Source organism: Bos grunniens, chromosome 3, assembly GCF_055505025.1.
Source record: "Bos grunniens cultivar Pamir isolate PY7600 chromosome 3, Bosgru_T2T1.0, whole genome shotgun sequence".
In the NCBI taxonomy this organism is placed as follows: Eukaryota; Metazoa; Chordata; class Mammalia; order Artiodactyla; family Bovidae; genus Bos; species Bos grunniens.
The window spans coordinates 21,810,309-21,836,355 of record NC_141167.1 but is presented as its reverse complement, the minus strand read 5'-3'; the positions used below and the strand labels follow the sequence as shown (position 1 = coordinate 21,836,355).

General features: G+C 48.9%; 1 protein-coding gene across 19 annotated transcripts in view; it reads left to right on the top strand.

Moving 5' to 3' along the window:
- Window positions 1-20,067, top strand: part of MKNK1 (MAPK interacting serine/threonine kinase 1) — a 45,817-nt gene extending 25,750 nt beyond the window's left edge. For 6 of the 19 annotated variants that reach the window (XM_086386835.1, XM_086386814.1, XM_086386830.1 and 3 more), the window contains 8 exons: window positions 1,405-1,478; window positions 3,558-3,662; window positions 9,142-9,197; window positions 13,555-13,650; window positions 15,156-15,350; window positions 16,006-16,170; window positions 17,368-17,411; window positions 18,742-20,067. In XM_086386835.1, the coding sequence (XP_086242961.1) occupies window positions 1,405-1,478; window positions 3,558-3,662; window positions 9,142-9,197; window positions 13,555-13,650; window positions 15,156-15,350; window positions 16,006-16,170; window positions 17,368-17,411; window positions 18,742-18,991 (985 nt within the window). In that variant the 3' untranslated portion in view covers window positions 18,992-20,067. The remainder of the gene's footprint in view (window positions 1-1,404; window positions 1,479-3,557; window positions 3,663-9,141; window positions 9,198-13,554; window positions 13,651-15,155; window positions 15,351-16,005; window positions 16,171-17,367; window positions 17,412-18,741) is intronic. The other 13 variants (XM_086386882.1, XM_086386875.1, XM_086386865.1 and 10 more) reach the window with 4 other exon arrangements.
- Window positions 20,068-26,047: the final 5,980 nt, after the last annotated feature.

Sequence of the window (26,047 nt, the reverse complement as noted above, 5' to 3'; positions counted from 1 at the left end):
GTTCAATACCTGGGTCAGGAAGATCCGCTGGAGAAGGGATAGGCTACCCACTCCAGTATTCTTGGGCTTTCCTTGTGGTTCAGCTGGTAAAGAATCCACCCACAATGTGGGAGACCTGGGTTCAATCCCTGGGTTGAGAAGATCCCCTGGAGAAGGGAAAGGTTACCCACTCCAGTATTCTGGCCTAGAGAATTCCATGGACTGTATAGTCCATGAGGTTGCAAAGAGTTGGACATGACTGAGCAACTTTGACTTTCAGCTACTACCAAGAGTCCTGAAACCTTGTTTAACACTCTTTGCTTGATAACTGGGCCAAGGTGGTCTCTAGCCCCATCTTATTCTGCTCACCACCAGCTCCGAATGAGTGGCTCTCCCACTGTGGCTTTAAATCAGGGTCACCTCTAAGACTCCGCTTCCCGCTCTCTCCTGTCATGGCAGGGTCAGCAGGGAGCCAGTGGCCGGTATTGATGGCTTTGTCATTAAGCTTGGAAGAAGGGGGCTGCTGTTGATTTAACTCCAGGCACTGCCTCTACAATCTTCTTTCAAATTAGGCCATTTTGGCCATCTTATTCGGACGCCTTTTGGCTAGTAAAAGCCTGATGTCTGTCCCAAAGTGGTCAGCATTTTTTTATGAGAGACAGATTTTTATTTTCAGCCCTGCAGCTTCTGAGTTCAGCGTTACAGACTCTACTTGGTTTATTTCATTCTTTAAAAGAAAAAAAGCCCCCAACACCTCTGATATCCAGGCTGGTGGCTTCCCTACTGAGTTACAAGACGACCTTGTTGGCAGAGCGCAGTAATGCTCAGGCAGACAGAGAGTGCTCACCGGGGAAGGCCACAAGTGCTATGGTGGCGGGGAATGCGGCCGTTTCATTAAGTAGCGCTTAGCAGTTAGGGGCTAGCGGTGCCCACGTTAGGCCCCAAGTCTATTTGACAGATGTTTCCATTTTCTCCAGGCAATGTAAATACTGCCCCGTGATTTATGGGCAAGAGGGAGGGCAAGTAATTATTTGCTGCTTGCCTCCAGGACACACACCTACTATTCAGTGTTATTAGCCGCAATTGCTTCCAGTCGGCTGCAGATTTTATTCAGTTTAATGTGACCGGGACTTTTTTTTATAACTCTACCTAGTGGGTTTTAGGGTTGGGGTTTGACAGCACAGACTTGGTGAAAACACCAGAGACTAAACATTATGGAAAGATAAGGTGACCTGAATCTTGCTAACACCATTGGCTACTTCTTAAACCTGGGTCTTTAATAAGCATTCTGATTTCAAGTTGATTTCTGTCCATTACAGAGCATCTGTTTGTTTGTGGTTTTTTTTTTTGTCTATTTAAAAGTGAGCTTCAATCTGTAACACCATTTTCCCTTTTTTCTTTTCCTCCTATTTTTCCCTGTTTAAGGCACATTTTGGAGCTGATTGAGTTCTTTGAAGACGACACAAGGTTTTACTTGGTCTTTGAGAAATTGCAAGGAGGTACTTACTGTTGAGCGTGTGTTCGGACTTCTGATTAAGACCCAGGGTAGTGATCATCCATCATGAATCCCAGAGACTTCTAAAATGAGTCAAGCTAATAAAAAGGATGAAGGACTTAAAACTGCCCTTGATTTGGGAGAAGGGAGGCCGGAGGGAAGGATGATAATTAGCATTTTGCAGGACTTAGAATGTCATTGGTATGTACATTCTATAAATGCCTTCTTATTATAATAGGGCTCATATATAGATATATTTCATCATCAATTTATCAATCTATTGTTTTGATGACATATTCACTATTTAATGGAATTAATTATGGGGCAGAAGCTTTTACATACACTGCGAAGTGCAAAAAGGCTCACCAGAGGAGAAGGAGGGACACATTGTTTAGGACACAGACCAGGATAGAAAGGAGGCTTGAGAAGTGCCATCCTGCAGATGGAAAGATGCCATTCTTGACCACCACTGCTACTGCCATCACCCACACACATGATCGCTGGAATATATATTTAAGTTGCTTTTCTGACATAGAGAAGCCCCTTCCCTCCCTATCACTCGCCCATCCCTAGGTCACATTTGCAAGGTGAAGGTTAAGGAGGATGTCTGGAGCTGAGTGGAGGTCTACACGGGGAGGGGCTAGGTGGTTAAGGGAGCTCCATCTCTTACTAGCTGTGTGACCTTGAGCAAGTCATCTAACCTTTCCAAATGGTACTCTCTGTAATCTGTAAATAGGGGAAATGACAGCTCTTACTTCCTTGGAACACTGTCAAGATTAAATGAGATAATTCATGTGAAATGCTTAGCTCAGTGCCCAGTGGGCAGTAAAGGTTTAATAAATGTCAGCTGTTAATATTATTAAAATAATTGGGTGTCCTGGGGGCTATTGTAGACACGTACTCTTCACCTTCCCTTTTAACAAATTTGGAAACAAGACTTGAGCAAGCCCAAGACTTAACCTAGAGCCAGTTTTCTCAGAATGTTCCACAGTGTATTGGGATCCTTTGATTGTTTACTCTGGCAAGTGAAAGATCTTTCATCCTCTTCCCACTTCAAAAGCCAGAGATAATAAGTAAACATGTGCCATTTGTAGGACACAGAGCACCTTCAGGCCAGAAATTCTGGCTTCCAGTGGTGAGCACAGACCACATGGAACCAAGCCATATGCTCATGCCTGTGTGTGCCCCGCTTCACCCAGCGACACTAGCACTGTGAATTACCTGTTCTGAGATGCTTGATGCAGCCGGCTTCATCTGTAGCCATATCACTCAGAGCACAGCTCTGCTGAGGCCAGACTCAGTGGGTGAAAAAGAGTGATTGGTTGGCTCAGGGAATCCTATCCCCCAAGCAGTCAAACCACAAGTCCTGCTGAGGAGAGGTCTGCCCAGGCCCCGGGGCCAGATTTACTGGGCTCGAGTCCTGATGACGCCACCATTTACTGATACATGATCTGGAACAAGTTGCTTAACCTTCTTTGGCTTCAGGTTAGTGAGGATTACTCTGTTGTGTACATTTATGTCCAGTTGCAGTGAGGATAAGATAATCTATTTAAAAAATACCACATAATGCTTGGTACAGAGCAACTACTCAATAAATATTAGCCATTGCCAACAAAATAACAGCAACAATAATAATAATAAATGGGAAATTTCAGGCGAGAAAGCAGTTTTTTCCCTTTTTCTAGACCTTTACACAACCAGTAGAGGTGTGGCGTTTCCACCTGAAGGCCTGTGCTCTTGTTTGGACCTGAGCTCAGATGCAAGGGAGGAAAAGTTCCTCTAGAGAGGCCCCCAGCCCCAGGTAGAGTCACTTTTAGTTCTTTTCGATTTCAGAAGCCAGATCTGCTCCACATCTGCCCTTCTGCACTCATCATAGACAGGTGCAGAAGATAGCTGTCCAGTTCTGTTCAGTCCAGTTTTGTGCTGGTACCTGGTCTGTGCCAGATACCACACTGGTGCTGGACATTCAGTGATGAGTAAGCCTGTGTCCCCACCTGAAACTTTTGAAAACTTGGCCTCTGAGAAGGTACTATTCTTACTAGAGCCTGAAAAGACAGCTCTCTCTGCCCCCTCTGCTCTTCAGGCTCCATCCTGGCCCATATCCAGAAGCAGAAGCACTTCAATGAGCGAGAAGCCAGCCGAGTGGTGCGGGATGTCGCTGCCGCCCTTGACTTCCTGCACACCAAGGGTGAGCCGGGCCTTGGCCTTAGTGCGTGGGTTGGGCTGGTTGCCTCTGAGGGCCAAGGGAGAGGGGCAGGCCAGGTACAAGGCTGGGAGCTAGTGCAGCTAGCAGGCACACCCAGGACGGTGAGGGGGCAGGCCAGGGTGGCTCCTACACTTCTGAGGGGGATGGCAGGTGGTTGTGGAGCTATTATGCAGGCTAGGGATGCAGGAGAAAGAGCAAGGAGGGGAAAAAATAGATTTCATGTTGAACAAGGGATGTCTGAGTGTGTGTATATGAATGATCTTTTCCTTTACTAATGAAGAATACAAAAATCATGCATAATACAACCTAGATTCTAGGCTGAATATTTGGGTATTTTTCAGTCTAGTGTTTTAAAATATATCACCTGTATCTCTCTTTTCAAAATTGGCATAGTAGTATATGTGTAGTTTTATATCTTGTTCACAATAAATGGGAAATGCATTTTTCTATTAACATGGTAAGTTGGAGTTGAACATTGATTGTGATAGTAAATAGCAGGCTACTATTGTTTGAATTACACTTAAGTGTATGGTTCCTTATCTAGAACTTTTGTAGTCAATTAAATATTTTTGCACAATATATCTTTTCACATTTCTGGAAATATATTTACTATCACATACATTTTAAAATTTGCCTAACAGCAGTACCATGGCAAAAATGAATTCTGGCTTCACCTTTTTTTTTTACCAACTATGTTCTCTCGCAGTAACAGTGGCTCCCTCCTAGAGCTGTGGTGAGAAATAAGAGAGATCATAATGACATCATCAACAGTAGCTAACACGTAGCACTTGTTATGTGCCAGGCACTGTCCTAGGTCTTTTATATATATATCGGTTCACTTACATAATTGTATGTCTCTTGTGTGTGTATTGTACACATGTAACAGTAGAGCACAGTGCCTGGCACATAGTTCAGATCAGTTCAGTTCAGTCGCTCAGTCGTGTCCGACTCTTTGTGACCCCATGAATCGCAGCACGCCAGGCCTCCCTGTCCATCACCAACTCCCGGAGTTCACTCAGATTCACGTCCGTCGAGTCAGTGATGCCATCCAGCCATCTCATCCTCTGTTGTCCCCTTCTCCTCCTGCCCCTAATCCCTCCCAGCATCAGAGTCCTTTCCAATGAGTCAACTCTTCGCGTGAGGTGGCCAAAGTACTGGAGTTTCAGCTTTAGCATCATTACTTCCAAAGAAATCCCAGGGCTGATCTCCTTCAGAATGGACTGGATGGATCTCCTTGCAGTCCAAGGGACTCTCAAGAGTCTTCTCCAACACCACACTTCAAAAGCATCAATTCTTCAGCACTCAGCCTTCTTCACAGTCCAACTCTCACATCCATACATGACCACAGGAAAAACCATAGCCTTGACTAGACGGACCTTTGTTGGCAAAGTAATGTCTCTGCGTTTGAATATGCTATCTAGGTTGGTCATAACTTTGCTTCCAAGGAGTAAGCGTCTTTTAATTTCATGGCTGCAGTCACCATCTGCAGTGATTTTGGAGCCCAAAAAAATAAAGTCTGACACTGTTTCCACTGTTTCCCCATCTATTTCCCATGAAGTGATGGGACCGGATGCCATGATCTTTGTTTTCTGAATGTTGAGCTTTAAGCCAACTTTTTCACTCTCCTCTTTCACTTTCATCAAGAGGCTTTTGAGTTCCTCTTCACTTTCTGCCATAAGGGTGGTGTCATCTGCATATCTGAGGTTATTGATATTTCTCCCAGCAATCTTGATTCCAGCTTGTGTTTCTTCCAGTCCAGTGTTTCTCATAATGTACTCTGCATAGAAGTTAAATAAGCAGGGTGACAATATACAGCCTTGACATACTCCTTTTCCTATTTGGAACCAGTCTGTTGTTCCATGTCCAGTTCTAACTGTTGCTTCCTGACCTGCATACAGATTTCTCAGGAGGCAGGTCAGGTGGTCTGGTATTCCCATCTCTTTCAGAATTTTCCACAGTTTATTGTGATCTACACAGTCAAAGGCTTTGGCATAGTCAATAAAGCAGAAATAGATGTTTTTCTGGAACTTTTGCTTTTTCCATGATCCAGCAGATGTTGGCAATTTGATCTCTGGTTCCTCTGCCTTTTCTAAAACCAGCTTGAACATCAGGAAGTTCACGGTTCATGTATTGCTGAAGCCTGGCTTGGAGAATTTTGATCATTACTTTACTAGCATGTGAGATGAGTGCAATTGTGCGGTAGTTTGAGCATTCTTTGGCATTGCCTTCCTTTGGGATCGGAATGAAAACTGACCTTTTCCAGTCCTGTGGCCACTGCTGAGTTTTCCAAATTTGCTGGCATATTGAGTGCAACACTTTCACAGCATCATCTTTCAGGGTTTGAAATAGCTCAACTGGAATTCCATCACCTCCATTAGCTTTGTTCGTAGTGATGCTTTCTAAGGCCCACTTGACTTCACATTCTAGGATGTCTGGCTCTAGATGAGTGATTACACCATCATGATTATCTGGGTTGTGAAGATCTTTTTTGTACAGTTCGGTGTATTCTTGCCACCTCTTCTTAATATCTTCTGCTTCTGTTAGGTCCATACCATTTCTGTCCTTTATGGAGCCCATCTTTGCATGAAATGTTCCCTTGGTATCTCTACTTTTCTTGAAGACATCTCTAGTCTTTCCCATTCTGTTGTTTTCCTCTATTTCTTTGCGTTGATCGCTGAGGAAGGCTTTCTTGTCTCTCCTTGCTGTTCTTTGGAACTCTGCCTTCAGATGCTTATATCTTTCCTTTTCTCCTTTGCTTTTCGCTTCTCTTCTTTTCACAGCTATTTGTAAGGCCTCCCCAGACAGCCATTTTGCTTTTTTGGCACACAGTAGTTCTTCAAAAATATTTCCTCTACCCTCCACCCCCACCAGGCAGGCAGCATTTTTCCTCTTTATACTAATTCCTTAAAGAAAAGTATCCTGCCTTCTGGGGGTGGGGGTGGAACGCATACTTTGAGGTTTAGTTCTGCTCCTTTCACTTCTGTGACAGTGGCCAGGCTCGTTGGTCAGGAGTGCTTAGGTCCACTTGCAGCCATGGTGCTCCTGCATCCTGCTTTGTGCCGGTGATACAGTGCAGCTGGTGAGGCGTGTGCAGGAGGGGAGGCTCACTGATCCACCTCACTTCCTCTGGGGCCTGAGGAAACTGCTCCATGCCCACGCTAGGGGCCTGACTTGCACATGGGATGAAAATTCCTAGAAGGGGGCATCCGTACTTTGCACAACATGATGAATAGCAGTAGTTCTGTTTCTGAAAGCTGGGATGCATGTACGTAACACCTGCCTGACAGAGATTTACAACTGCTCTCCAAGCAGCCTCGGTAGATTGCAAAACTGGGTCACGCTTTTTACAAGATCCATACCTTGGAGGGGGGTAAAGGTGGTTTTATTTCTTATTTATTTATTTATTTTCACCAGAATGCACTACAGGGACCAGAGGCTGGTGGTGTCTTAGGAGTTCTGAAGTGAGCTGGTTAACATCTAGATGGCCAGCTGCCCATGTGACTAGAAGTTGGAGGGGATGAAAAACGATTTGCAGCTGAACTTGGCTGTTTTCTAAATAACTTCACACCTGAAAGATGAATTGGGCTAGAATGGGTCAGCCTGAAACAAGTTCCATACTGTTAAATACTGGACACAGTGCAGCTCAACCTCTGGGAAATGAACTGAAGCAGCTCGATGGCCGGTGTGCTCACCAAGGCAGGCCCATTATTATCGCCTGACTCTTAGTTCTCAGGCCGGGGGATGACGGGGCCACAGGCATCTATTTGAAGAGTAAGGCTCCATGTGTGGCTTGTGATCCTTCTGTGGGAGCACTTGCTGTAATGGAAAATATCTTTCACTTTTAGTGCAGCAAGCTGCAGCCTGGCTCAATTTGTGCAGCCTGGACTGAGTTGCTCTGGGTTCTCATTCAATTAGGTGACTGATGAAGTTACTTAGCCTGCTGGAGCTTAGGTTCTTCCTCCCTAGTGAAGAGCGTCCGGTGGGCTGGACCTCTTCCTCCTGCCAGTAAGCCAGAGGGCTGCCGGCAAAGTTCATCAGCAAGGGAGGTATAGTGAAGCAGAGTCTGCTGTTCTCCATTATTCCATGCATCCTCTGCTGCTTCCCAGTACTTCCAAGCAGTAGCTGTTGGACTTTTACTCTATTTTACGGCTCTTCTATCTTTGCACCATATACTCTGCAGGAGGAAAAAGGAATGGGAGATTTCTTAGTCCAGCACTAAAATACCATGGCCATGAGTCTTTGTCAGTGTCTTTGGTTAGAATATGGTTTACCCTCAGATGCCTTGTTGGCCAAGTCAGCAGCTTTTAATGCCTCGTGTAAGCTGCTACCTGTAGTCTCCTTCAAGGAGGTCTAACCAAAATGCAGGGATTGTTGTTGTTTAGTCCCTAAGTCGCATCCTACTCCTTTTTGACCCCATGGGGACTAGCCCGCCAGGCTCCTTTGTCCACGGTCTTATTCAGGCAGGAATACTGGAGTGGGTTGTTGTTTCCTCTCCAGGGGAGATCTTCCCAATCCAGGGATTGAACCCATGTCTGCTGTATTGGCTGCTGCTGCTGCTAAGTCGCTTCAGTCGTGTCCGACTCTGTGCAACCCCATAGATGGCAGCCCACCAGGCTCCCCCGTCCCTGGGATTCTCCAGGCAAGAACACCGGAGTGGGTTGCCATTTCCTTCTCCAATGCATGAAAGTGAAAAGTGAAAGTGAAGGTGCTCAGTCGGGCCCAACTCCTAGCGACCCCATGGACTGGAGCCCACCAGGCTCCTCCGTCCATGGGAATTTCCGGGCAAGAGTACTGGAGTCGGGGCAGGCAGATTCTTTCCACTGAGCCACCAGGGAAGCCTAAAATACAGGGGAGGTTCTTAAGAACAGCACCCTTGGGCCAGAGCAGTCCTTGCTGACCTTCTGATAGGACTGTCTTCTACATGCAGAGCAAGTAAGAAGGGAGTCAGACAAGCTTTGGGAGATTTGTTAACTAACTCTCAATCCTCTGAATATTCAGGGAGTCCTACTGAAGGAATCTTTTTTTTTTAAGTTGGCCACACAATAAGAAATGAGGTAAAGTAGTTCCAGCCCCCTGAGATGCTCTTAAACAAGACACTAATTATTTCTTCACTGCTGTTCCAAGCAGGGCTGTTTGGAGGGCTCTTTGCTCTGGTTCGTATTAGGCTGCTTACTCAGGGTTGGCAGTGCAGTGCTGAGAGGTGGGCTAGCTGGGATTCATTTAGCCTTTCTTATCCCTGCCAGACTTCTAAAGCTTCTGCTTCAGAAGAACTTGCAGAATCAACTGGGCTTTCTGTTTGTGTCTCTGGTTACTTCTGACTCCTGTAGCTCGTTGATTTTTTAATGTACCATAATTGGGAATTAATCTGCGAACAACAGCATTTGGAAAAAATTAATTGTGTGTGGAATGTTTGATAATTGTGTGTATATGTTAACCATTTCTTTGTTCTTTGTCATTTCAGGCATTGCTCATCGTGATCTGAAGCCAGAAAATATACTGTGTGAATCTCCAGAAAAGGTACCTGGGGCCTGATTTGGGGTGTCACAGTTGACACAGATGCAGGGAAGCCATCCTTACTTTCAGTGTAAATCATCAGCGGCTCTCTCAGCCTCAGTTGAACTGACTGTTACAGACACGTGAGAGTCTTATCCTAATATGTAGTGTTTCTACGTCCCAGGCAGGGCTAGTCCTGGGCCCTTCTGTGTTCTTTATGAGCAAGTTGCCGTAAACCTAAGAATTTGTAAAATGTATGAGACCTAAACACAGTGATTGTTTTCTAGTCCACTGCACCTACGTTTAGAGCAGTAGATGTGAGTCAAACAACAATTCGATCTTATATCAAGCAAATCTTGGCTTGTGAATGACGTTTATGTTATAGAATGTATGCCTGCTATCGTCTACCACTACAAGCTACAGTTAGGAAGCAAGTTCTTAAAAAGGGTTTCTGCTTCCATTTTTATTTCCAAAGGTACCCATTAAAAAGAAGACATTTATACTTGGTGTTGAACAAATGCAACCTATTCTTTTTAAGCTATTGGATTTATTTACCTATTTTTGGCTGTGCTGGCTCACGGCCTTGGTGGTTTGCTGTGTGTGGGCTTAGTTGCCCCACTGCATATGGGATCTTAGTTTCTGGACCAGGGATTGAACCCATGTTCATTTGCAGGCAGATTCTTAACCACTGGACCACCAAGGAAGTCCCCAAATGCAACCTATTTTAATCTTTATCTTAAGCTGTTACTAAATGGAAGTGTTTGCATTTCCATAAGCATATGTGAATTTGACAGATTCTTTGTTAGGAGAGTTTAAGCATGGGTTATTTTGATGGCCCACATTCCTCGCTCTGTGTGTATACATGTACATATTCACGATACACGTGTCTTGGAATGGATTCGGAGAGAGCTCATAAATAAGGAATGACTGTGAGGGAACATGTGAATCAGCCTGCTACTAGAATGCTTTTGTGGGAGATAGAAATAAATTCACTCAAATAAGAGCTTGTGGCTTCCTGTCCATTGCTCTGGCATAAAACTATAATTTATCATGATTATAATTATGGTTAATATTAATAATTATGTTTAACATTTTTTGAGTACTTACATTGCGCCAGGCACTTACACTTATTTCACCTAGTTTTTATAAAATCTCATGAGGTAGATACTATTATTTTCATTTTGTGGAGATGAGGAAACTGAAGTTTAGATAGAGTAAGAAATTGCCCAAAGTCACTCAGTTGATAAGTAGCAGAAATTAAAACTTGGAGAAGAGAATGGCAACCCACTCCAATATTCTTGCCTGGAAAATTCAATGAACAGAGAAGCCTAGTGGGCTACAGTCTGTGGGGTCACAAAGAGTCAGACATGACTAAGCAACTAACACTTTCAGAGATTAAAGCTAAGGTAGTCTGATCCCGGACTCCACTGGAGCTCTGAACCACTCTGTCATAGCACCTCTGATTTACAGTGTACTTTTGTATCCTTTGTTTCATTTGATCTTCATAACACAGGTTTGTTGCCCCTTTTTATGGTTGAAAAATGAAAATTAAAAGAGACTAAGTGTCAAATGACATCATCAAGAAAGTGAAAAAGCAACCCACAAATGGGAGAAAATATTGCAAATCACATATCTGATAAGGATTTAATATCCAAAATATGTAAAGAACTTCTAAAACTCAACATCAAAAAGACAATGTAATTAAAAAATGAGCAAAGAACTTGAAAAGACATTTCTCCAAAGAAGGTATACAAATGGCCAGTAAGAAAAGATGTTCAACATCCTTAGTCATCAGTTCAGTTCAGTCACTCAGTTGTGTCCGACTCTTTGCAACCCCGTGAATCGCAGCACACCAGGCCTCCCTGTCCATCACCAACTCCCAAAGTTCACTCAAATTCATGTCCATCGAGTCAGTGATGCCATCCAGCCATCTCATCCTCTGTCGTCCCCTTCTCCTCCTGCCCCCAATCCCTCCCAGCATCAGGGTCTTTTCCAGTGAGTCAGCTCTTCGCATGAGGTGGCCAAAGTATTGGAGTTTCAGCTTCAGCATCAGTCCTTCCAATGAACACCCAGGCCTGATCTCCTTTAGGATGGACTGGTTGGATCTCCTTGCAGTCCAAAGGACTCTCAAGAGTCTTCTCCAACAGCACAGTTCAAAAGCATCAATTTTTGGCGCTCAGCTTTCTTCACAGTCCAACTCTCACATCCATTCATGACCACTGGAAAAACCATAGCCTTGACTAGACGGACCTTTGTTGGCAAAGTAACATCTCTGCTTTTCAGTATGTTATCTAGGTTGGTCATAACTGTCCTTCCAAGGAGTAAGTGTCTTTTAATTTCATGGCTGCAGTCACCATCTGCAGTGATTTTGGAGCCCAAAAAAATAAAGACTGACACTGTTTCCACTGTTTCCCCATCTATTTCCCAGGAAGTGATGGGACCAGATGCCATGATCTTCATTTTCTGAATGTTGAGCTTTAAGCCAACTTTTTCACTCTCCTCTTTCACTTTCATCAAGAGGCTTTTTAGTTCCTCTTCACTTTCTGCCAGAAGGGTGGTGTCATCTGCATATCTGAGGTTATTGATATTTCTCCCAGCAATCTTGATTCCAGCTTGTGCTTCTTCTAACCCTTAGTCATCAGGGAAATGCAAATCAAAACCACAGTGAGATACCACCTCACATCTACTAGGATGGTTATAATACAGAAAACAGAAAATAAAAAGTGTTGATGAGATGCCACCTAAGAGGTAAACAAAACCACTTAAGCCACCTCTCCTGCCTGACTCCTGGACACACGTCCTACCTTCACCCCGTTAGGGAACAAGCTCACCATGCCCTTGGGGGTGAGTAAACAGGAGAATTTGTTGCTTGTTTTTGCTCCCCCTTGCTGCAGCAAGGACCCCCATAAAGCCTTACCTGATATTGATGCGTATGTAGGGAAATTGGAACTCTTGCCCATTGCTGGTGAGAGTGAAAATGGTGCAACCACTGTGAAAAAGTTTGGCAGTTCTTCAAAAAGCTAAGCATAGCATTACCGTAACACTCAGCAATTTCACACCTGTGTATATACCTAAAAGGGTTGAAAACAGAGACTTGAACACCAGTGTTCATAGCAGCACTAATCACAATAGCCAGAGCTGGAAACAATCCAAGTGCCCATCAACAGATGAATGGGTGAACAAAATGTGGTATATCCATACAATTGGAATATTGTTCACCTGTAAAACGGAATGATATTCTGACACATGCTACCACTTGGATGAACCATCTGGACACAAAAGGACAAATTTTGTGTGATTCCATTTAATGAAATATCTGGAATAGGCAAATTCATAGAGACAGAAAGTAGGTTAGATGTTACTAAGGCTGGAGAGAGGGGGAATAATTTATTGCTTAATGTATACAGAGTTTCAGTTTGAAGTGATGTGAGGGTTTTGGAAAGACACTGGTAATGGTTGCACAACAGTATGAGTATAATTAATGCTACTGAATTGTAAACTTAAAAATAGTTAAAATTTATATTATATATATTGGATTGGCCACAAAGTTCATTTGGGTTAAATGAACTTCGTGGCCAACCCAGTATTTTAACCACAAGAGAAACTAAGTGAAAAGGAAAAGGGGAAGGGTAGACTATAAGGGAGAGCCAAGGAAGGGAGGGGAGAAGGCATAGCAGGCAAATAGTGAGTGAGGACTGGCACTTTGACTCACCCACTGTGCTGCTTCCACCTCGCAGACCATTCCCACACCACGTGTGTGCACAGTGGCCTCACGTGGCTGCAGAGATGATCTGTGCCGTTTGCCGCCTGAGGTGCAGTGTCCAGTCTAGGGGAGCTGGGCTGCTACATTGCTGCTGCCCAGAATGACCAGCCCTCCTAGCCTGAGGGATTTCCTGGAACATAGAACTTTCAATGCTTAAATCAACAAAGCCCCAAGCAAGCAAAACCTGGTCAGTCACCCCAAGCCACCTGAAGTGGTCAAGGGTTTTGTGCAAAACTCCTTTGCCCTGCAGTGAATGAGCTACAAGGGATAGTTCATACTTAGGGGACACATACTAAGTTCTCTTAACTTCTGAGTTGCAGCCTGCACTGTTGGCAGGAAGTCCATAGGTTTGCTCCTGTCTTCTAGCAAGTCCACAACAGTCTGACCCCAGGTGGTACACACATTTTCCCCTAGTCAGGAAATAAGGAAAGAGCACGGGGAAGAGGACACCTTAGGACAGACGCTCAGGTGATCTCTAGTTCACTCAAGGAGGGGAAAATGACCGCAGGTAAAGCTGGGCTCCAGTGTGGCGGCCGCATGACTGTACCCACACATGCTGTCTCCTCATGCTCTTCGGTTGCTCCTCTTTGTAACTTTGCTTCCTGCTCTCCTTCTCAGGTGTCTCCAGTGAAGATCTGTGACTTTGACTTGGGCAGTGGGGTGAAATTGAACAACTCCTGCACCCCCATAACCACACCAGAGCTGACTACTCCAGTATGTATGGCCGGGCACCTGTGCCCTCTCCTGAGCTCCTGTCCCCAAAGCTCTGGAGACAGACTGAGGGCTGGGGAAGGGAAACCAAGTGTATCTACTGCTACCTAAGTTGCTTAGCCTGACTTCTTGTCTTGATAACCACCCCCAATCCCCCACCCCTCCCCTACTCAATGAAACTGACATTGGAGCTTTTAGTTTGGGATGGGTGCACTGCTAATGAGGAGACAAGTTGTATCTATAAGAACTGGCTGAGTCCTGACCCCTGTCCCAGGTGACAGGCACTACTCCCAGGCCCACCCTTTTGCTCATGGCGTGTGGACAGCTCCCATTCCCACCACAGAGTTGGGGCACATCCACTTTGTGGTGAGGATGAGGAATGTCTCTGTGGTGTGGTGAGAACTGAGAGGTCCAGACTCTCTGCACGTAAGCCTGGCCAAGTTATCCTGTTGCTTCTCTCACTTCCCATTTCCTCCCCAGATGGGCTGCTGGAAGCTATTTCTTCCTCAGACATGTCTTGTACATACTGGCTATACTCTAATTATTATATAGTTCTTTTGAGATCTGCATGCTTCATAAGTGAGTTTTCCTTATAATGTTTTTTTAAGACTTGTGATTAAATATGCCCGTGTCTCATCCTAAGCAACATTATTAGAGATGTTTCTGTATTAGCTTCTACCACACTGAGGTACCCTGTTTTCAAAGTCATTAACTCTAATTGCCAATAACAAAGAAAATGTCCTTTCTGCACTCGCCATCTTCCCACCAAATTAGTTTTGTATGTTGGGAGTTGGGAGGAGGGTTGTCTCCCAGTGAGCCTGCAATAATGAAGAGGGGAGTAAAAGGAATTTATTTTGTTTTTATCAGCAGCTTTCTGTGCAAGGATGGGAGGAAGGAATCCTGGTTTCTTGTCCTAGTTTGCTACTGATGTATTGAACAAACCCCCGTCCCATTCTAGTCCTTGGTTTCACCTCCGTAAATGGGAGACCTGAGGAGATTGGCTTTGTTCTAAGAGCTCTCCTAGCTTTGATGGTGTCTTAATTCTAAATTCTTACAGAATGCTCAAAGCTAGCAGGGAGGTTTGGCAGGACTTCACTTGAAGAAATCCTTGCTTTATGGAATTGGCCGTCTTCTGAGAGCTATGCTCCCGGGACATGGCAGTACCTGCTCACTGTGTGACTGTGTGCGGAGAGCCAGTGCAGGGAGAGATGCCTGGAGCTTCTTGACCAAGGGTCTCTGCATACTGCATACCTGAGAAGATCATAGGGGTGACCTGGAACTAACCGGGCTGTGGATCATAGAGAATGCTAGGACTCAGGTGTCAAATGTCCAGTGACCCAGCTTTTCTAAGTGCCTTGGTGGCACCTAGCAAGCTCTCTGGCTGACTTTCCTGACAGCTTCTTCCTCTGCAACTCCATCCTCTCGCTCAAGTCCCATCACAGTCCTCTCCCTGGACTGAGCCCGTCTCTTCTCTGCCATTCCCTCTTCCCCATGTCTGGCCCCCACAGTGCGGCTCTGCAGAGTACATGGCCCCCGAGGTGGTGGAGGTCTTCACGGACGAGGCCACTTTTTACGACAAGCGCTGTGACCTGTGGAGCCTGGGCGTGGTCCTCTACATCATGCTGAGCGGCTACCCGCCCTTTGTGGGTCACTGTGGGGCTGACTGTGGCTGGGACCGGGGAGAGGTCTGCACAGTGTGCCAGGTGAGCCCAGGGCCTGCTGCGGGGTCAGGGGTTGTGGGAGGCCAAGCAGGACAGGGCTCGGTGCTTGTGCCTGATCCGGAAGCAGGTGGATCGTGCCCTGTCCCTCTCTGGCCAAGGGCAGCCATCAGGTGAGATGGAGATAATCAGGCCCTTAGCCACTGAGGAGTTCAGGGGAGGTTGTTAGAGAAGATCACTCCTGAGCTGAGTGAGTCTTAGGGGCAGAGTCTGGCCCCAGGGGAGGAGAGGCACAAAATGCAAGTAGAAGGAACAAGACGATTGAAGACAGGAGGTTTGTAACAGCTGCATATGTCGAGGGAGGAGGAGGATGGATAAGGATGATGGTGGGGGGGAGAGGAGCCCAGGGATCTGGACGGAGGGCTGAGGAACTGGGCGCTATTCTCTGGTTGCTCGTTCCTCACTAGCCGCCCACCCGGCCGCCCAAGTAGTATAGCCATCGCACCCACCCAGCGTGTTCTGTGCAGTTTGACAATTCAGGGGAGGGGAGGGGCTGGGGAAGGAGCCCTGGCGGGAATTACCCGGGCCACCAGCTGCACCTGCAGCTGAGGGCGATTGGATCCATATGATCAGACCATGACAGGTACACCCTGCCCACCCCCTGGCTGCTATGGCCTCAGGAGGAATCTTCTTTACCTAGAACAAGCTGTTTGAGAGCATCCAGAAAGGCAAGTATGAGTTTCCTGACAAGGACTGGGCTCACATCTCCAACGAGGCCAAAGACCTCATCTCCAAGCTCCTGGTCCGAGATGCGAAGCAGAGACTGAGCGCTGCCCAAGTTCTTCAGCACCCATGGGTGCAGGGGGTGAGTTACCCAGGGAGAGTGCATCCACCTCTTCAGGCCTGCAGCGAAACCATGAGGAAGCTCTCACATCCTGGTGGCTGACCTCAGCTGAGGGGAGTCGGATGGCAGCTTCATCCCCTGTGCATAGAGAACTGAACTGACCTCTGACCTCACCCCATGCTGACCCCTTACAGATATCACTGACTTGGACCTAACCTTGACCACACACTAAGCCCCTAGGTGACCCATGTGTCTCTGGAATGGACAGAAGCCTCTAGGAGATTCACCACATGCTTCCCACCCTTGGCAGAGGCACACAGCCCAGGGAGCAGCCTGGCTGGGAGCACCGCCACTTACACAGAAGTGCCACTACCTGAGAGTGTGCAAAAGCAGGGCCTAGCCACCCTGCTTGCTGTGCAGCTGCACTGGGGGCTCATAACTTCTCCTCCTGGTGCTGGGGTCTGGCTGCAGCTTTCCTGAGAGGCACATGCTGCTGTTTTCCCCAAGGAAGGATCCAAGTTTTCACTCGAAAACATTGTTAAGCATCCTCCTCAGTTAATCATGATAGCAGACCCTGTCCCTCCAAGGGGTCTGCCAGACCTCCTGTGATCTTACTGTCTCGTTGGTCTGCCAGGCCCTTGACCCTGGGGCTGGTTGCCAGCCCCAGTTACAAGTGGGGACCCAATCCATGGGTCTCCAAGTGGCTAATTCCCAGCCACCCAGGAGCTGCTGTCTATACTGAGCATCTGCCACATGACACGCTCCGGCAGTAGTGGGAGGAGCAGGACCAGGGTCCTGTCTTCATGCTCTGATGGGGAGAGGGAACCAAGGGGACATGAGGATAGGGTGGCAGATGCTTATCTAAAGTGCTCAGGGCACCACAGGACAAAGACCCACCTCTGCTTGGGACAGGGGTTGGGGGGCAGTAGGACAAGGTGAATGCCTCACGGGGATGTGACCTGGAGCTGGGGTCTCAGAGGGTGATTAGGACTTCACCAGGGAGAGAGAGAGAGAGGGCTCTCCATGCAGAGGCAGCTGGGTTGGGTGCTGTACCTTGCTTGCTGTCTCCTTGGAAGGTCTGACTCTGCCTGCATGCCTGGGCAAGTCCCTGTGCTGGGCCCGAAGCTCTAGTAAGCTGCCCCCTCTGCTGGCTTGGGTAGGGGCCGCACTTGAAAGAGGGGGCAGTGCTTACCCACACATCTGTCCTTCCCGTTCTAGCAAGCTCCAGAAAGGGGACTCCCCACGCCGCAAGTCCTCCAGAGGTAAATGCTCCTGTCACACTCAACTCCCTTCTTCATTTGGCTTTAACTTTTCCTTCAAGCTCTCAGCCATGCTGGGGCCAAGGTGGGGGACGTGGAGCCCATCTCTAAGCTCAGATGTCTGGCCTCCCTCTTCCCGCTTCTCTTCCTTGTCTCCCTCTACAGTAAATCTGCTCCCTCTCTTCTCTTCCACCTGGTTTGCCCTGCCCCAATATCTTTAATATCCCTCCCTAGGCTGTTTGCAGAAGAAAAACCTGTTTTGTGGATCCTCATGATTCGTAACTGGAAATCACTATTTACAGCCCAAAACACACCAAGGTTTCCTTCTACTGCAGGGGGTTGTTAAAAGTAGCAGAAATCCAGGGCCCTGTAAGGCAGAGGGACCAAGAGTCATATACACTACTAGACAGACAATAATAACAGCCACTGTATAAGAAATACCACCCACCAGGTTTTGTACTAAGGGCTTTGCATGTGTTGTATCCCATAAGCTTTACAATAAGTTTAAAAGAGGGATGTTCCTATTGCTCCCATTTTATAGATGAGAAAACTGAAGAATAGAAGTTAACTTAAGGGTGCAGTCCATAGGGCTGCAAAGAGTCAGACATGACTAAGCACACACGCATACACCCAGTAGCCTAGGGAGTGAGACTTTGAACCAGATCCATTTGACACTAGTGCCTTTTAACACCAGATCGTGTTCCCAGTGAGCACTCCCTATTTCTCAAGAGCCAGGGCTAAAGACTCTGGGAGCCAACCTCCTGGCCATTTTCTCAGAACTAAACAGGGAAGTCTTTTACTTTATAGTCACAAATCATTTGAGTCCAACTTGGGTTCCTCCCTGACTCTGTAGAGCTGCATCAAGAATCTTCGAGGCTCCAAACCTCAGGTCCACCTTAGAATACTGGTTCAGCAAACCCAGAGCCGGGTTCTGGGACTCAGACATAAAGGCATAGCCCCTGCTCTTGGAACCCCCTATCCTGACGGAGAGGGATGTATGTGGGTGAGTTTCATGTGCCGTGGCCCTTCCTCTGATGGAGCTGTGTGCAGAGCCCTGAGAGCTCAGAAGAGGGGGCTCTGGATAGAAGGGAGCGTTTGTCCCAGCTCTTAAGTCCAGAGACTGTCCTTGAGGCTCAAAGCCTCTCTAGTCCCAGTGAGTCAGATTCCAAACCCATGCAAGAATCTCTTTGGGAAGAGCAACCTGTGCCAGCTCGGAAAAGTCCAGTGGGAGCACAGAACCGCAGCAGCTGGGGCAGGTGTAGGGGAGCTGGCCAGCGGACCCCGCTGAACCCTGCCTCCCTCTGTTCCGTACTCCTCTCCCCCATCCCTGCAGGAATAGCAGCACAATGGACCTGACGCTCTTTGCGGCTGAGGCCATCGCCCTTAACCGCCAGCTGTCTCAGCACGAGGAGAACGAGCAGAACAAGCTGGCCGAGGAGTCCGAGGCGCTGGCTGAGGGCCTCTGCTCTGTGAAGCTCTCCCCTCCCTCCAAGTCTCGCCTGGCCCGACGGAGGGCGCTGGCCCAGGCAGGTCGCAGTGGAGATGCGCCACCTAGCCCGACACCCACAACACCAGCGCCCTGACCCACTCTGGGCCCCAGGCCTGCCAGGCCCTGCCACCCTGGAAACCTATGAGAGGCCTGCTGTGCAGCTCCGTCCAGGCCTTTTCCTCCATGAAGGCTCTCATCCTCCTGTCCCCAGAGTCCTCATGGAAAAAGCTTTTTCCAAAGTGGGGGAGGGTCGTCTTTGAAAAGGAAAGCAATCACTTGTCACTTTGCATAATGGCCTGCGGCAGGGACGTCTCTTCACTGGGCTCCTACCCACCTGCTCACCCACCCGTGGATGGAGGATCCAGCCCACTCTCACCGCCAGGCAGCTGTAGGGCTGGGGCTGCGGCCTTCAGGGAGCCAGCCTTGAGAAGCGTCCATTGACAGAGGCTCTTCCCTCTCACCGCACTGTCACCCGCTCTGGCGGTCCTTCCACCTTCCTGTGTCCTCCGGATGTCCTCCCCCATGGCTAATCGAAGCCGTCCCCTCAATTCAGGAAGCCAGATCAGTCTTCCAGTCGATGGCGCAGAGAAGCACATAATCTTTCTTTGCTGTGACCGAAATGTGTCCCTCATTTATCATCTTCCTTGTTTGGGGTTGCTGCTAAAGTCAGTATTATTTTGTTTTTAAAGATGCGGGGTTTTTTGTTTGTTTGTTTTTAACCACACTCTTCCAGCAGAGATGAGACTTTTAACTCCCCCTATGAGCCCATGGACTTTCCAGAGCTCTTGGCACTCACCCTTCTCTCCTGAATGTCCATGCATTTGGAAGATGTTAATCAGCTATTTCTGTTACTCTTAACTGGTTTTAAGCTGTTCAGACAATGAGTGACTTAGAGACCAGTTTGTCTGCTGCTTCCTCCCTCGGGCCTGTTGCGGAGGGCAGTGCAGGTCTGGGGCAGTGAGGAGCTCTGTGCCTGATGTGGTGCGAGTTTGGAGGCTGCCCAGCCACCCTGGTTGGAGCCATGTGGTGTCCGCTGCTGGTGAGCACAGAGGCATATCCAGCATCAGATAGCTGAGCTGCTTAGTTACCCAAGAAAATTGATTTGCATATGTCATGTTTATACGGTGCAAGAACACATTGCACTTATTTTAATAAAACTGTTTTCAATTCTGGTGTCTTCCTGGTGGTCCTTTCTTCACCTGCAGTCCTGAAAAGGAGACAGACCTTCTGGAGAGGGGCTGAGTCTAGCCGAGGGGGTGGAGTGCCTCTTGTCAAGACGTCTAAATACAGCAGTTCATTGGATCCATGACACAAGGTGAAGGAGAGATCATTGCTTCTCTTTTTTAAGTGAGGAAATGAAATTCACCTACCATCTGTCAATCTCTTACTCTGTGCCAGGACCCAGAGAGAAGTAGGAAGCAGCCTCTGCCTTTTAGGATCTCCCATCGGGTGGAAGAGGCTGTGTCAGCAGCCTTCATGCAAGCTAACCTCAAAGAGCACTTCGACAGGTGTACCCTGTCCCCAGCCCAGCCCACCCACCCAAGCAGAGCAGAGTCCCCTGTCTGAAGCAGCACTGAGACTTCCTCGAGGCTCCATTGTGTGCCCAGGACTGTGTTTGTCCTCCCAGAGTTGGCAACAAAGAAAAACGGCACCTCCATCCATGTATTTGTCTAGCAGAGGGCTTCTGTGCCCATTGCCCTAGTAATCCTCAGAACCAGACTCAGAGGGCTGTTTGGGAAGGGCTTTTAGAAATTCCCAAGGAGGATGTGAATTTGATCCCTAGTCAGGGAATTAAGATCCCACATGCTGAAGAGCAACCAAGCCTACCTGCCACAACTTCTGAGCCCAGGCGCTCCTGACCATGTGCCACAGCTAGTGAGTCCATGTTCCACAACAAAAGGTCTGCATGATGCAATGAAAAACTGATCCAGCCAAATAATTAAAAAAAATTTTTTTTTAATATTTAAAGGTACAAATTTTCAAAAAAAGAAATTCCCAAGGAGCTGGCAGAGGGAGGTCCGAGTGTCAGGGCAGTCAACTGGGCTCTGCTGCTAGCTCTTCTCCCTGGGAGAGCTGGAAGCCAAGACGGGGTGCAGGGCTCTTTGCTGTGGGGGCGAGTCATGGGCCAGGCTGCCAGCTGTTGTACACTGTGAACCGTCCGTGGTGACGAGGATGTACTTTCTGATGATGGTCATTTCTTTGCAGGAACCCTTGCCATCCTTGCATCCCTTCATCTACCCAACGTGGGATGGGCTGGATAAACAGGCCTACAGACTCTGAGCCTTTTGACTCTAAGTCTCCCTGTCCCTGGAGACTGGGAACCAGGGTGTGAGTCTTGTCTCTAGACTCCAACCCCACTCTGGTCAGTCCTCCAGGTTGGCCCAGCAGGGTGTGACTTATGGGAGCTTCCTGGACCAAGTAGTCCCCCATCCTACTCACTGGGTGCACCTGGCAAGATCTCTCTTGTCCATGGCTCTGCTCTCCCAACCACTGTGCCTACTTCGGTTTTGCTGTCATTTTCATGCGCTTACTGAGTACTTTCTGAGAAGCTCACAGGCATCTCATTTAATTCTCAGCAGTCATATGAGTTACAGTGCTATTTTATGGCACTTAACATGAAAAACCAAGCAGAGCAAGGAAAAAAAAAACAAAAACCCAGCTTGCCCACAGCTGTAGAGCTAGGAAGGTAGAAGTGGAATTTTTCCCACAGAGACCTGATTCCCAGAGCTGTGCTGCCTGGGTTCAAATCCCAGCTGTTTCACTTACTGGCCTTGGGCAAGTTACTTAATTCTCCAAGGGTCTCAGTTCCTTAAACCAGAAAGAAACTGAGGAAGCTAATGCTTATCTCATGGTGCTGTTGTGAAGTTACAAATTAATAAATGTGAAGTATTTAGAGCAGTTACAAGCACACATAGTAAGTGCTCCGTAAATATTAGCTGTGATTGTTGTTGTTTAGTCGCTAAGTCGTGTTCAACTCTTTTGCAACCTCATGGATTGTAGCCCACCAGGCTCCTCCTCCATGGATTTTCCAGGCAGGAATACTGGAGTGGGTTGCCATTTCCCTTCTCCAGGGGATTTTCCCAATGCAGGGATTGAACCCACATCTCCTGCATTGGCAGGCAGATTCTTTACCTCTGAGCCACCAGGGAGGGAGAAGGCAATGGCACTCCACTCCAGTACTCTTGCCTGGAAAATCCCATGGATGGAGGAGCCTGGTAGGCTGCAGTCCATGGGGTCGCTAAGAGTCGGACATGACTGAGAGACTTCACTTGCACTTTTTCACTTCCATGCATTGGAGAAGGAAATGGCAACCCACTCCAGTGTTCTTGCCTGGAGAATCCCAGGGGCAGGAGAGCCTGGTGGGCTGATGTCTATGGGGTCACACAGAGTCCGACATGACTGAAGTGACTTAGCAGCAGTAACAGCAGCAGCACCAGGGAAGCCTGTTAGCTGTAATAGTTGTAGTTATTAATGGTCTCCTGGGCCAGAATTGCTCAACTGGACCCCAGTGATGAAGATGAGAAAAGCTTCTTGTGTGGGTGGAGATGGGTCTGGGCTTTCCACATGGGACTGACCTCTGGCCCTTTGTGGGATTCTCCTGCTGACACTCTGCTCTGCCCCTCTGAGCCAGGGTCCCTGTCCCCAAAGGGCAGCTGCTACGCCAGGGGAAGAGCCAAGTTGGGGGCCAGGGGCCCTGGGTTCTAGTCCTTCCTTTGTCATTTCACTGGTGACCTTGGGAAGTCTCCTGCCCTTTCTGGGGACCAGGCCCTGTGCCTGGCTGTGCTGGGGCAAGGCAGACATGCTAAGTGAGGCTCTGGAACCTGGAAGTGTGGCAGCCAGTGTCCCAGCTCTATGTTCATGCGCTGGCTGCCCTTAGAGGAGGGTGGCAATGCCCCAGACTCAGGCTGGCAGGCCTCAGCCCCAGCCCGTCCTGATTCTCAAGGACCCTGAGCACTCCTGTCTGAGCTCCATGGGGGGGTCGGGGACAGTGCTGGAGTCTTTCTCCCTCTGAGGGTCCACCTTCCTTAGCTCTGAGGGCCCCTCCTCCCTCCTGGCTGACTGCCCCTTGCCAGATCCAGCTCAGTGATCAGCGGTGCCTTGGTCCCATGCCAGCTGCTCCAGCTGCTGAGGTCTGAGGGGAGCAGTGAGAAGCAAGGTCCCCCCCAACGGTTGGCACTTGTTGCCATGGTAGCAGTTGCCTTGGAAGCCGCTTCCCCGACTTCAGCTTCTGAACAGTCTGGGAAAGCTGCCCATCCCCCAGGGGATCAGTGAATTAATCACACTCCTTTCCAGGGTCCTTAGCCCTCAAGGAAAACAAACAGAACTAAACCAAGCTGATATCTTTCACCCACCCTTCCTCCCCATCCCATGCCACTCTTGGACTTCATGCTTTTGGGAAGGAAAGAGCACAGGCAGGCCCCCTCCAATCCTCCCCTTGAGAAAAAGAGATTTCCTGACAGAATTCAGTGGTAACCCAAGGCCCAGCCACACTCTGGATCCAGGGGCCTGGAGGACCCAGGCTCGGGGGGTGGGGGGCGGTTCTGAGCTTGGGGGTGAGGAAATGTGGGGTGGTCAGGCTCTAGAGCCTTGGGCTTCCATCTCATTTACCTGTGACAGCAAGTGCATCACCCAAGGGCAAGCATACATTTGCTTTTTCAGAGCTGGTATGGCCAAAATTGCTGCAGGAAAAAATTAGCAAGTCTCCCATCTCTCCATTTGTAATCAGTCCTGGAGAAGGGAATGGCAAACCATTTCAGCATTCTTGCCTTGAGAACCCCATGAACAGTGTGAATAAATAGAAGAGGAGATGTCACACTTTTGCAGTGGCCTTTAGTGACACTCCTGTCACGAGGGAACCAGGCAGGACTTGGCTGAGTCTTCTGAACACAATGTCTCCCACTGATGGTGGGGTTGCCAATTCGTCCCACCTCAGAGAAGACAATTTAGAGATGTGCTGGCCCCCTTCCCAACTGAGCGGGGAAGCTGGATGCCAGAACCCATCGTGGACTTGGGCTGTCCATCCACCTCCCCCTGTCTCGGTGTCCCCATCTGTTCTGGAGAGGAGCTGGGAGGTTCTTTGATCTTTTCGCTGAGGATGGCTCTATGTGTCTCTCCTCCACAGTCTCTGCTCTGCCTCTCTGCCCGGAGGGATTTACAGTGTCAAAGAAAATCTCTAATTTAGAACTTGTCTCCAGTTTTTATAGATCAGAGTGTTCTGGAATCAGAAAATCGCAATGTACAGGCACCCCCGACTCCCCTGCCATCCCCATCCCCATTCACCAGATGAGCAAGGCGAGGCCCACAGTGGGAGGCTCCCACCTCAGAGACGTGGAACCAGAGCGCTGTCTTACTGATGGCGTGCACTCATCACCCTCAGCCTGACAACGGGAGAAGAGCTGGACAGGCCTCGCCCAGCCAGAGTTATGAAAACACTTAATGGAGGCCAAGGGCATTGTAGGGGGTGCTCAGGTTCCCAGAGCTTGATGTCTCAGGAACACATTTCCATGGACAATTATTTTGATAGCTCTTTCTAAAACTAGTCAGTGGGGGATCAGTTACGTGTGACAGAGACAGGGCTGTCATTTGATGCCTAATTAGAAGAGTAATCAGACCTCATCCTGGTGAGAGGCAGAGGGGATGCTGGCAGCTGCAGCTGTGGCTGGAGATGCCCACCCCCAGGGGCTTCCCCGAACGAGGGCCAGGAACATGGCTCAGGGTCCCCTTGCTGTTCTGTGGTCAACCCTCCTTTCTCCACACCTTTGAGTTCACACCTGCCCTGCTAGGTCTCACTCCAGCTTCCTGGCGGGCCCTTCCCTCAGCTGAAGCTCAGTCAGATGTCCTTGGTCTTCCCAGGCTTCTATCCCCACCAGGAAAGCCTCCAGTTAAAGACAGAGCTCCCATGGTGCCCGCGATCAATCCGAGATGGTTGTGCAGGTCTGAGACCTCCCTGAGCAATGTCCTTGTGTCCGGAAGCCCACTCCAGGTGCCCTCTAGCCATTCAATGGCGCTCAGTCCCTGAACCTACCCTTAAGGGGCTCACAGTCTACAGAAGAGGCAGAGAATAGGGACAGGTAGCCCACACTGATGGTGACGTGACCACCCAGCTGCCATCAGGAATGGCTCCTCAGAGCTGGGGCTGCCCAAGCAGGGTCCTGCAGGATGAGGGGTCTCCAGGCGGCAGGAGCCATGCATACATTCAGCAGAAGGGCCACAGAGGAGAAGGCGGCCAGGGGCTGTGGAGGCAGGAGGAAGCCAGAGGGTTTCCTACCATAGCCAGGCTATGTCAGGTGGTAGACATGGAGGGGAGAGACAGGCGATCTAAAGAGAGGCCACTGGGGCTGGTGATGGGACCCCGGGAATTGTGGTGATCCATAAAGGGCCAGAGAATGCAGCTAGTGCTGAGGGCTGGCCCAGGGTACCGGACAGGGCTGGGCCAGGCTGGGGTGGGTTACCGCTGCCTGATCTTCACTTGGTGGATCCTGAAAGTAGGTCAGGCAGGCTGGACAGAGCTCGGCCTGGAGGTCAGGAGGCGCCAGCCTCATGCCAATCTCCAGATCCCAGCTGCTGATAACCTGGCCCCTGCCAACCCCTTCTCCCACCCTGCCCCCACCACTGCTCCTTCCTGTTAGCCTCCCCACCAAGGACCCCAAGGGGAGCTGGAGGGGCTCCCCTTCTCAGCCCTCTGCAACTAAACGGGAACCTACTTGAGGAGAAGAGACCGTCCTCACCCTGCCTGGGGCCCAGAGAGGGCCAAGGTGGGGGTAAAGAGTGGACATGGAAGGACCCCCTCACCTCCTCCTGGCCCTGTCGCTGTTCCTGTCTGTCTCTTGAGCCTCATCCAGGTCTCCTTCCAGGTCTCCGTCTCCAGGACCCCAAGCAGGGGCCTTGGGTTCACCTCCAATCAAAGGAGCAGCAGAGTGGGTCCTGAGCATGTGGCCAGGAGTCCTCACATCTCTGGCTGCCGAGCCCCATATGAAGCCACCGACTCATCCGGCCCCTTCCAGGACCCACAGTGGAACCTGGGCTGACTTCCCTCATGGGCCTGTCGGCAGCAACTCACATTGCAACCTCATGAATAACTCAGCACCTCCTGCTGCCTACATCTCTGAGGAAGCCTGGTCCTCTGGACCCCCTCCCCCTTGCAACCATT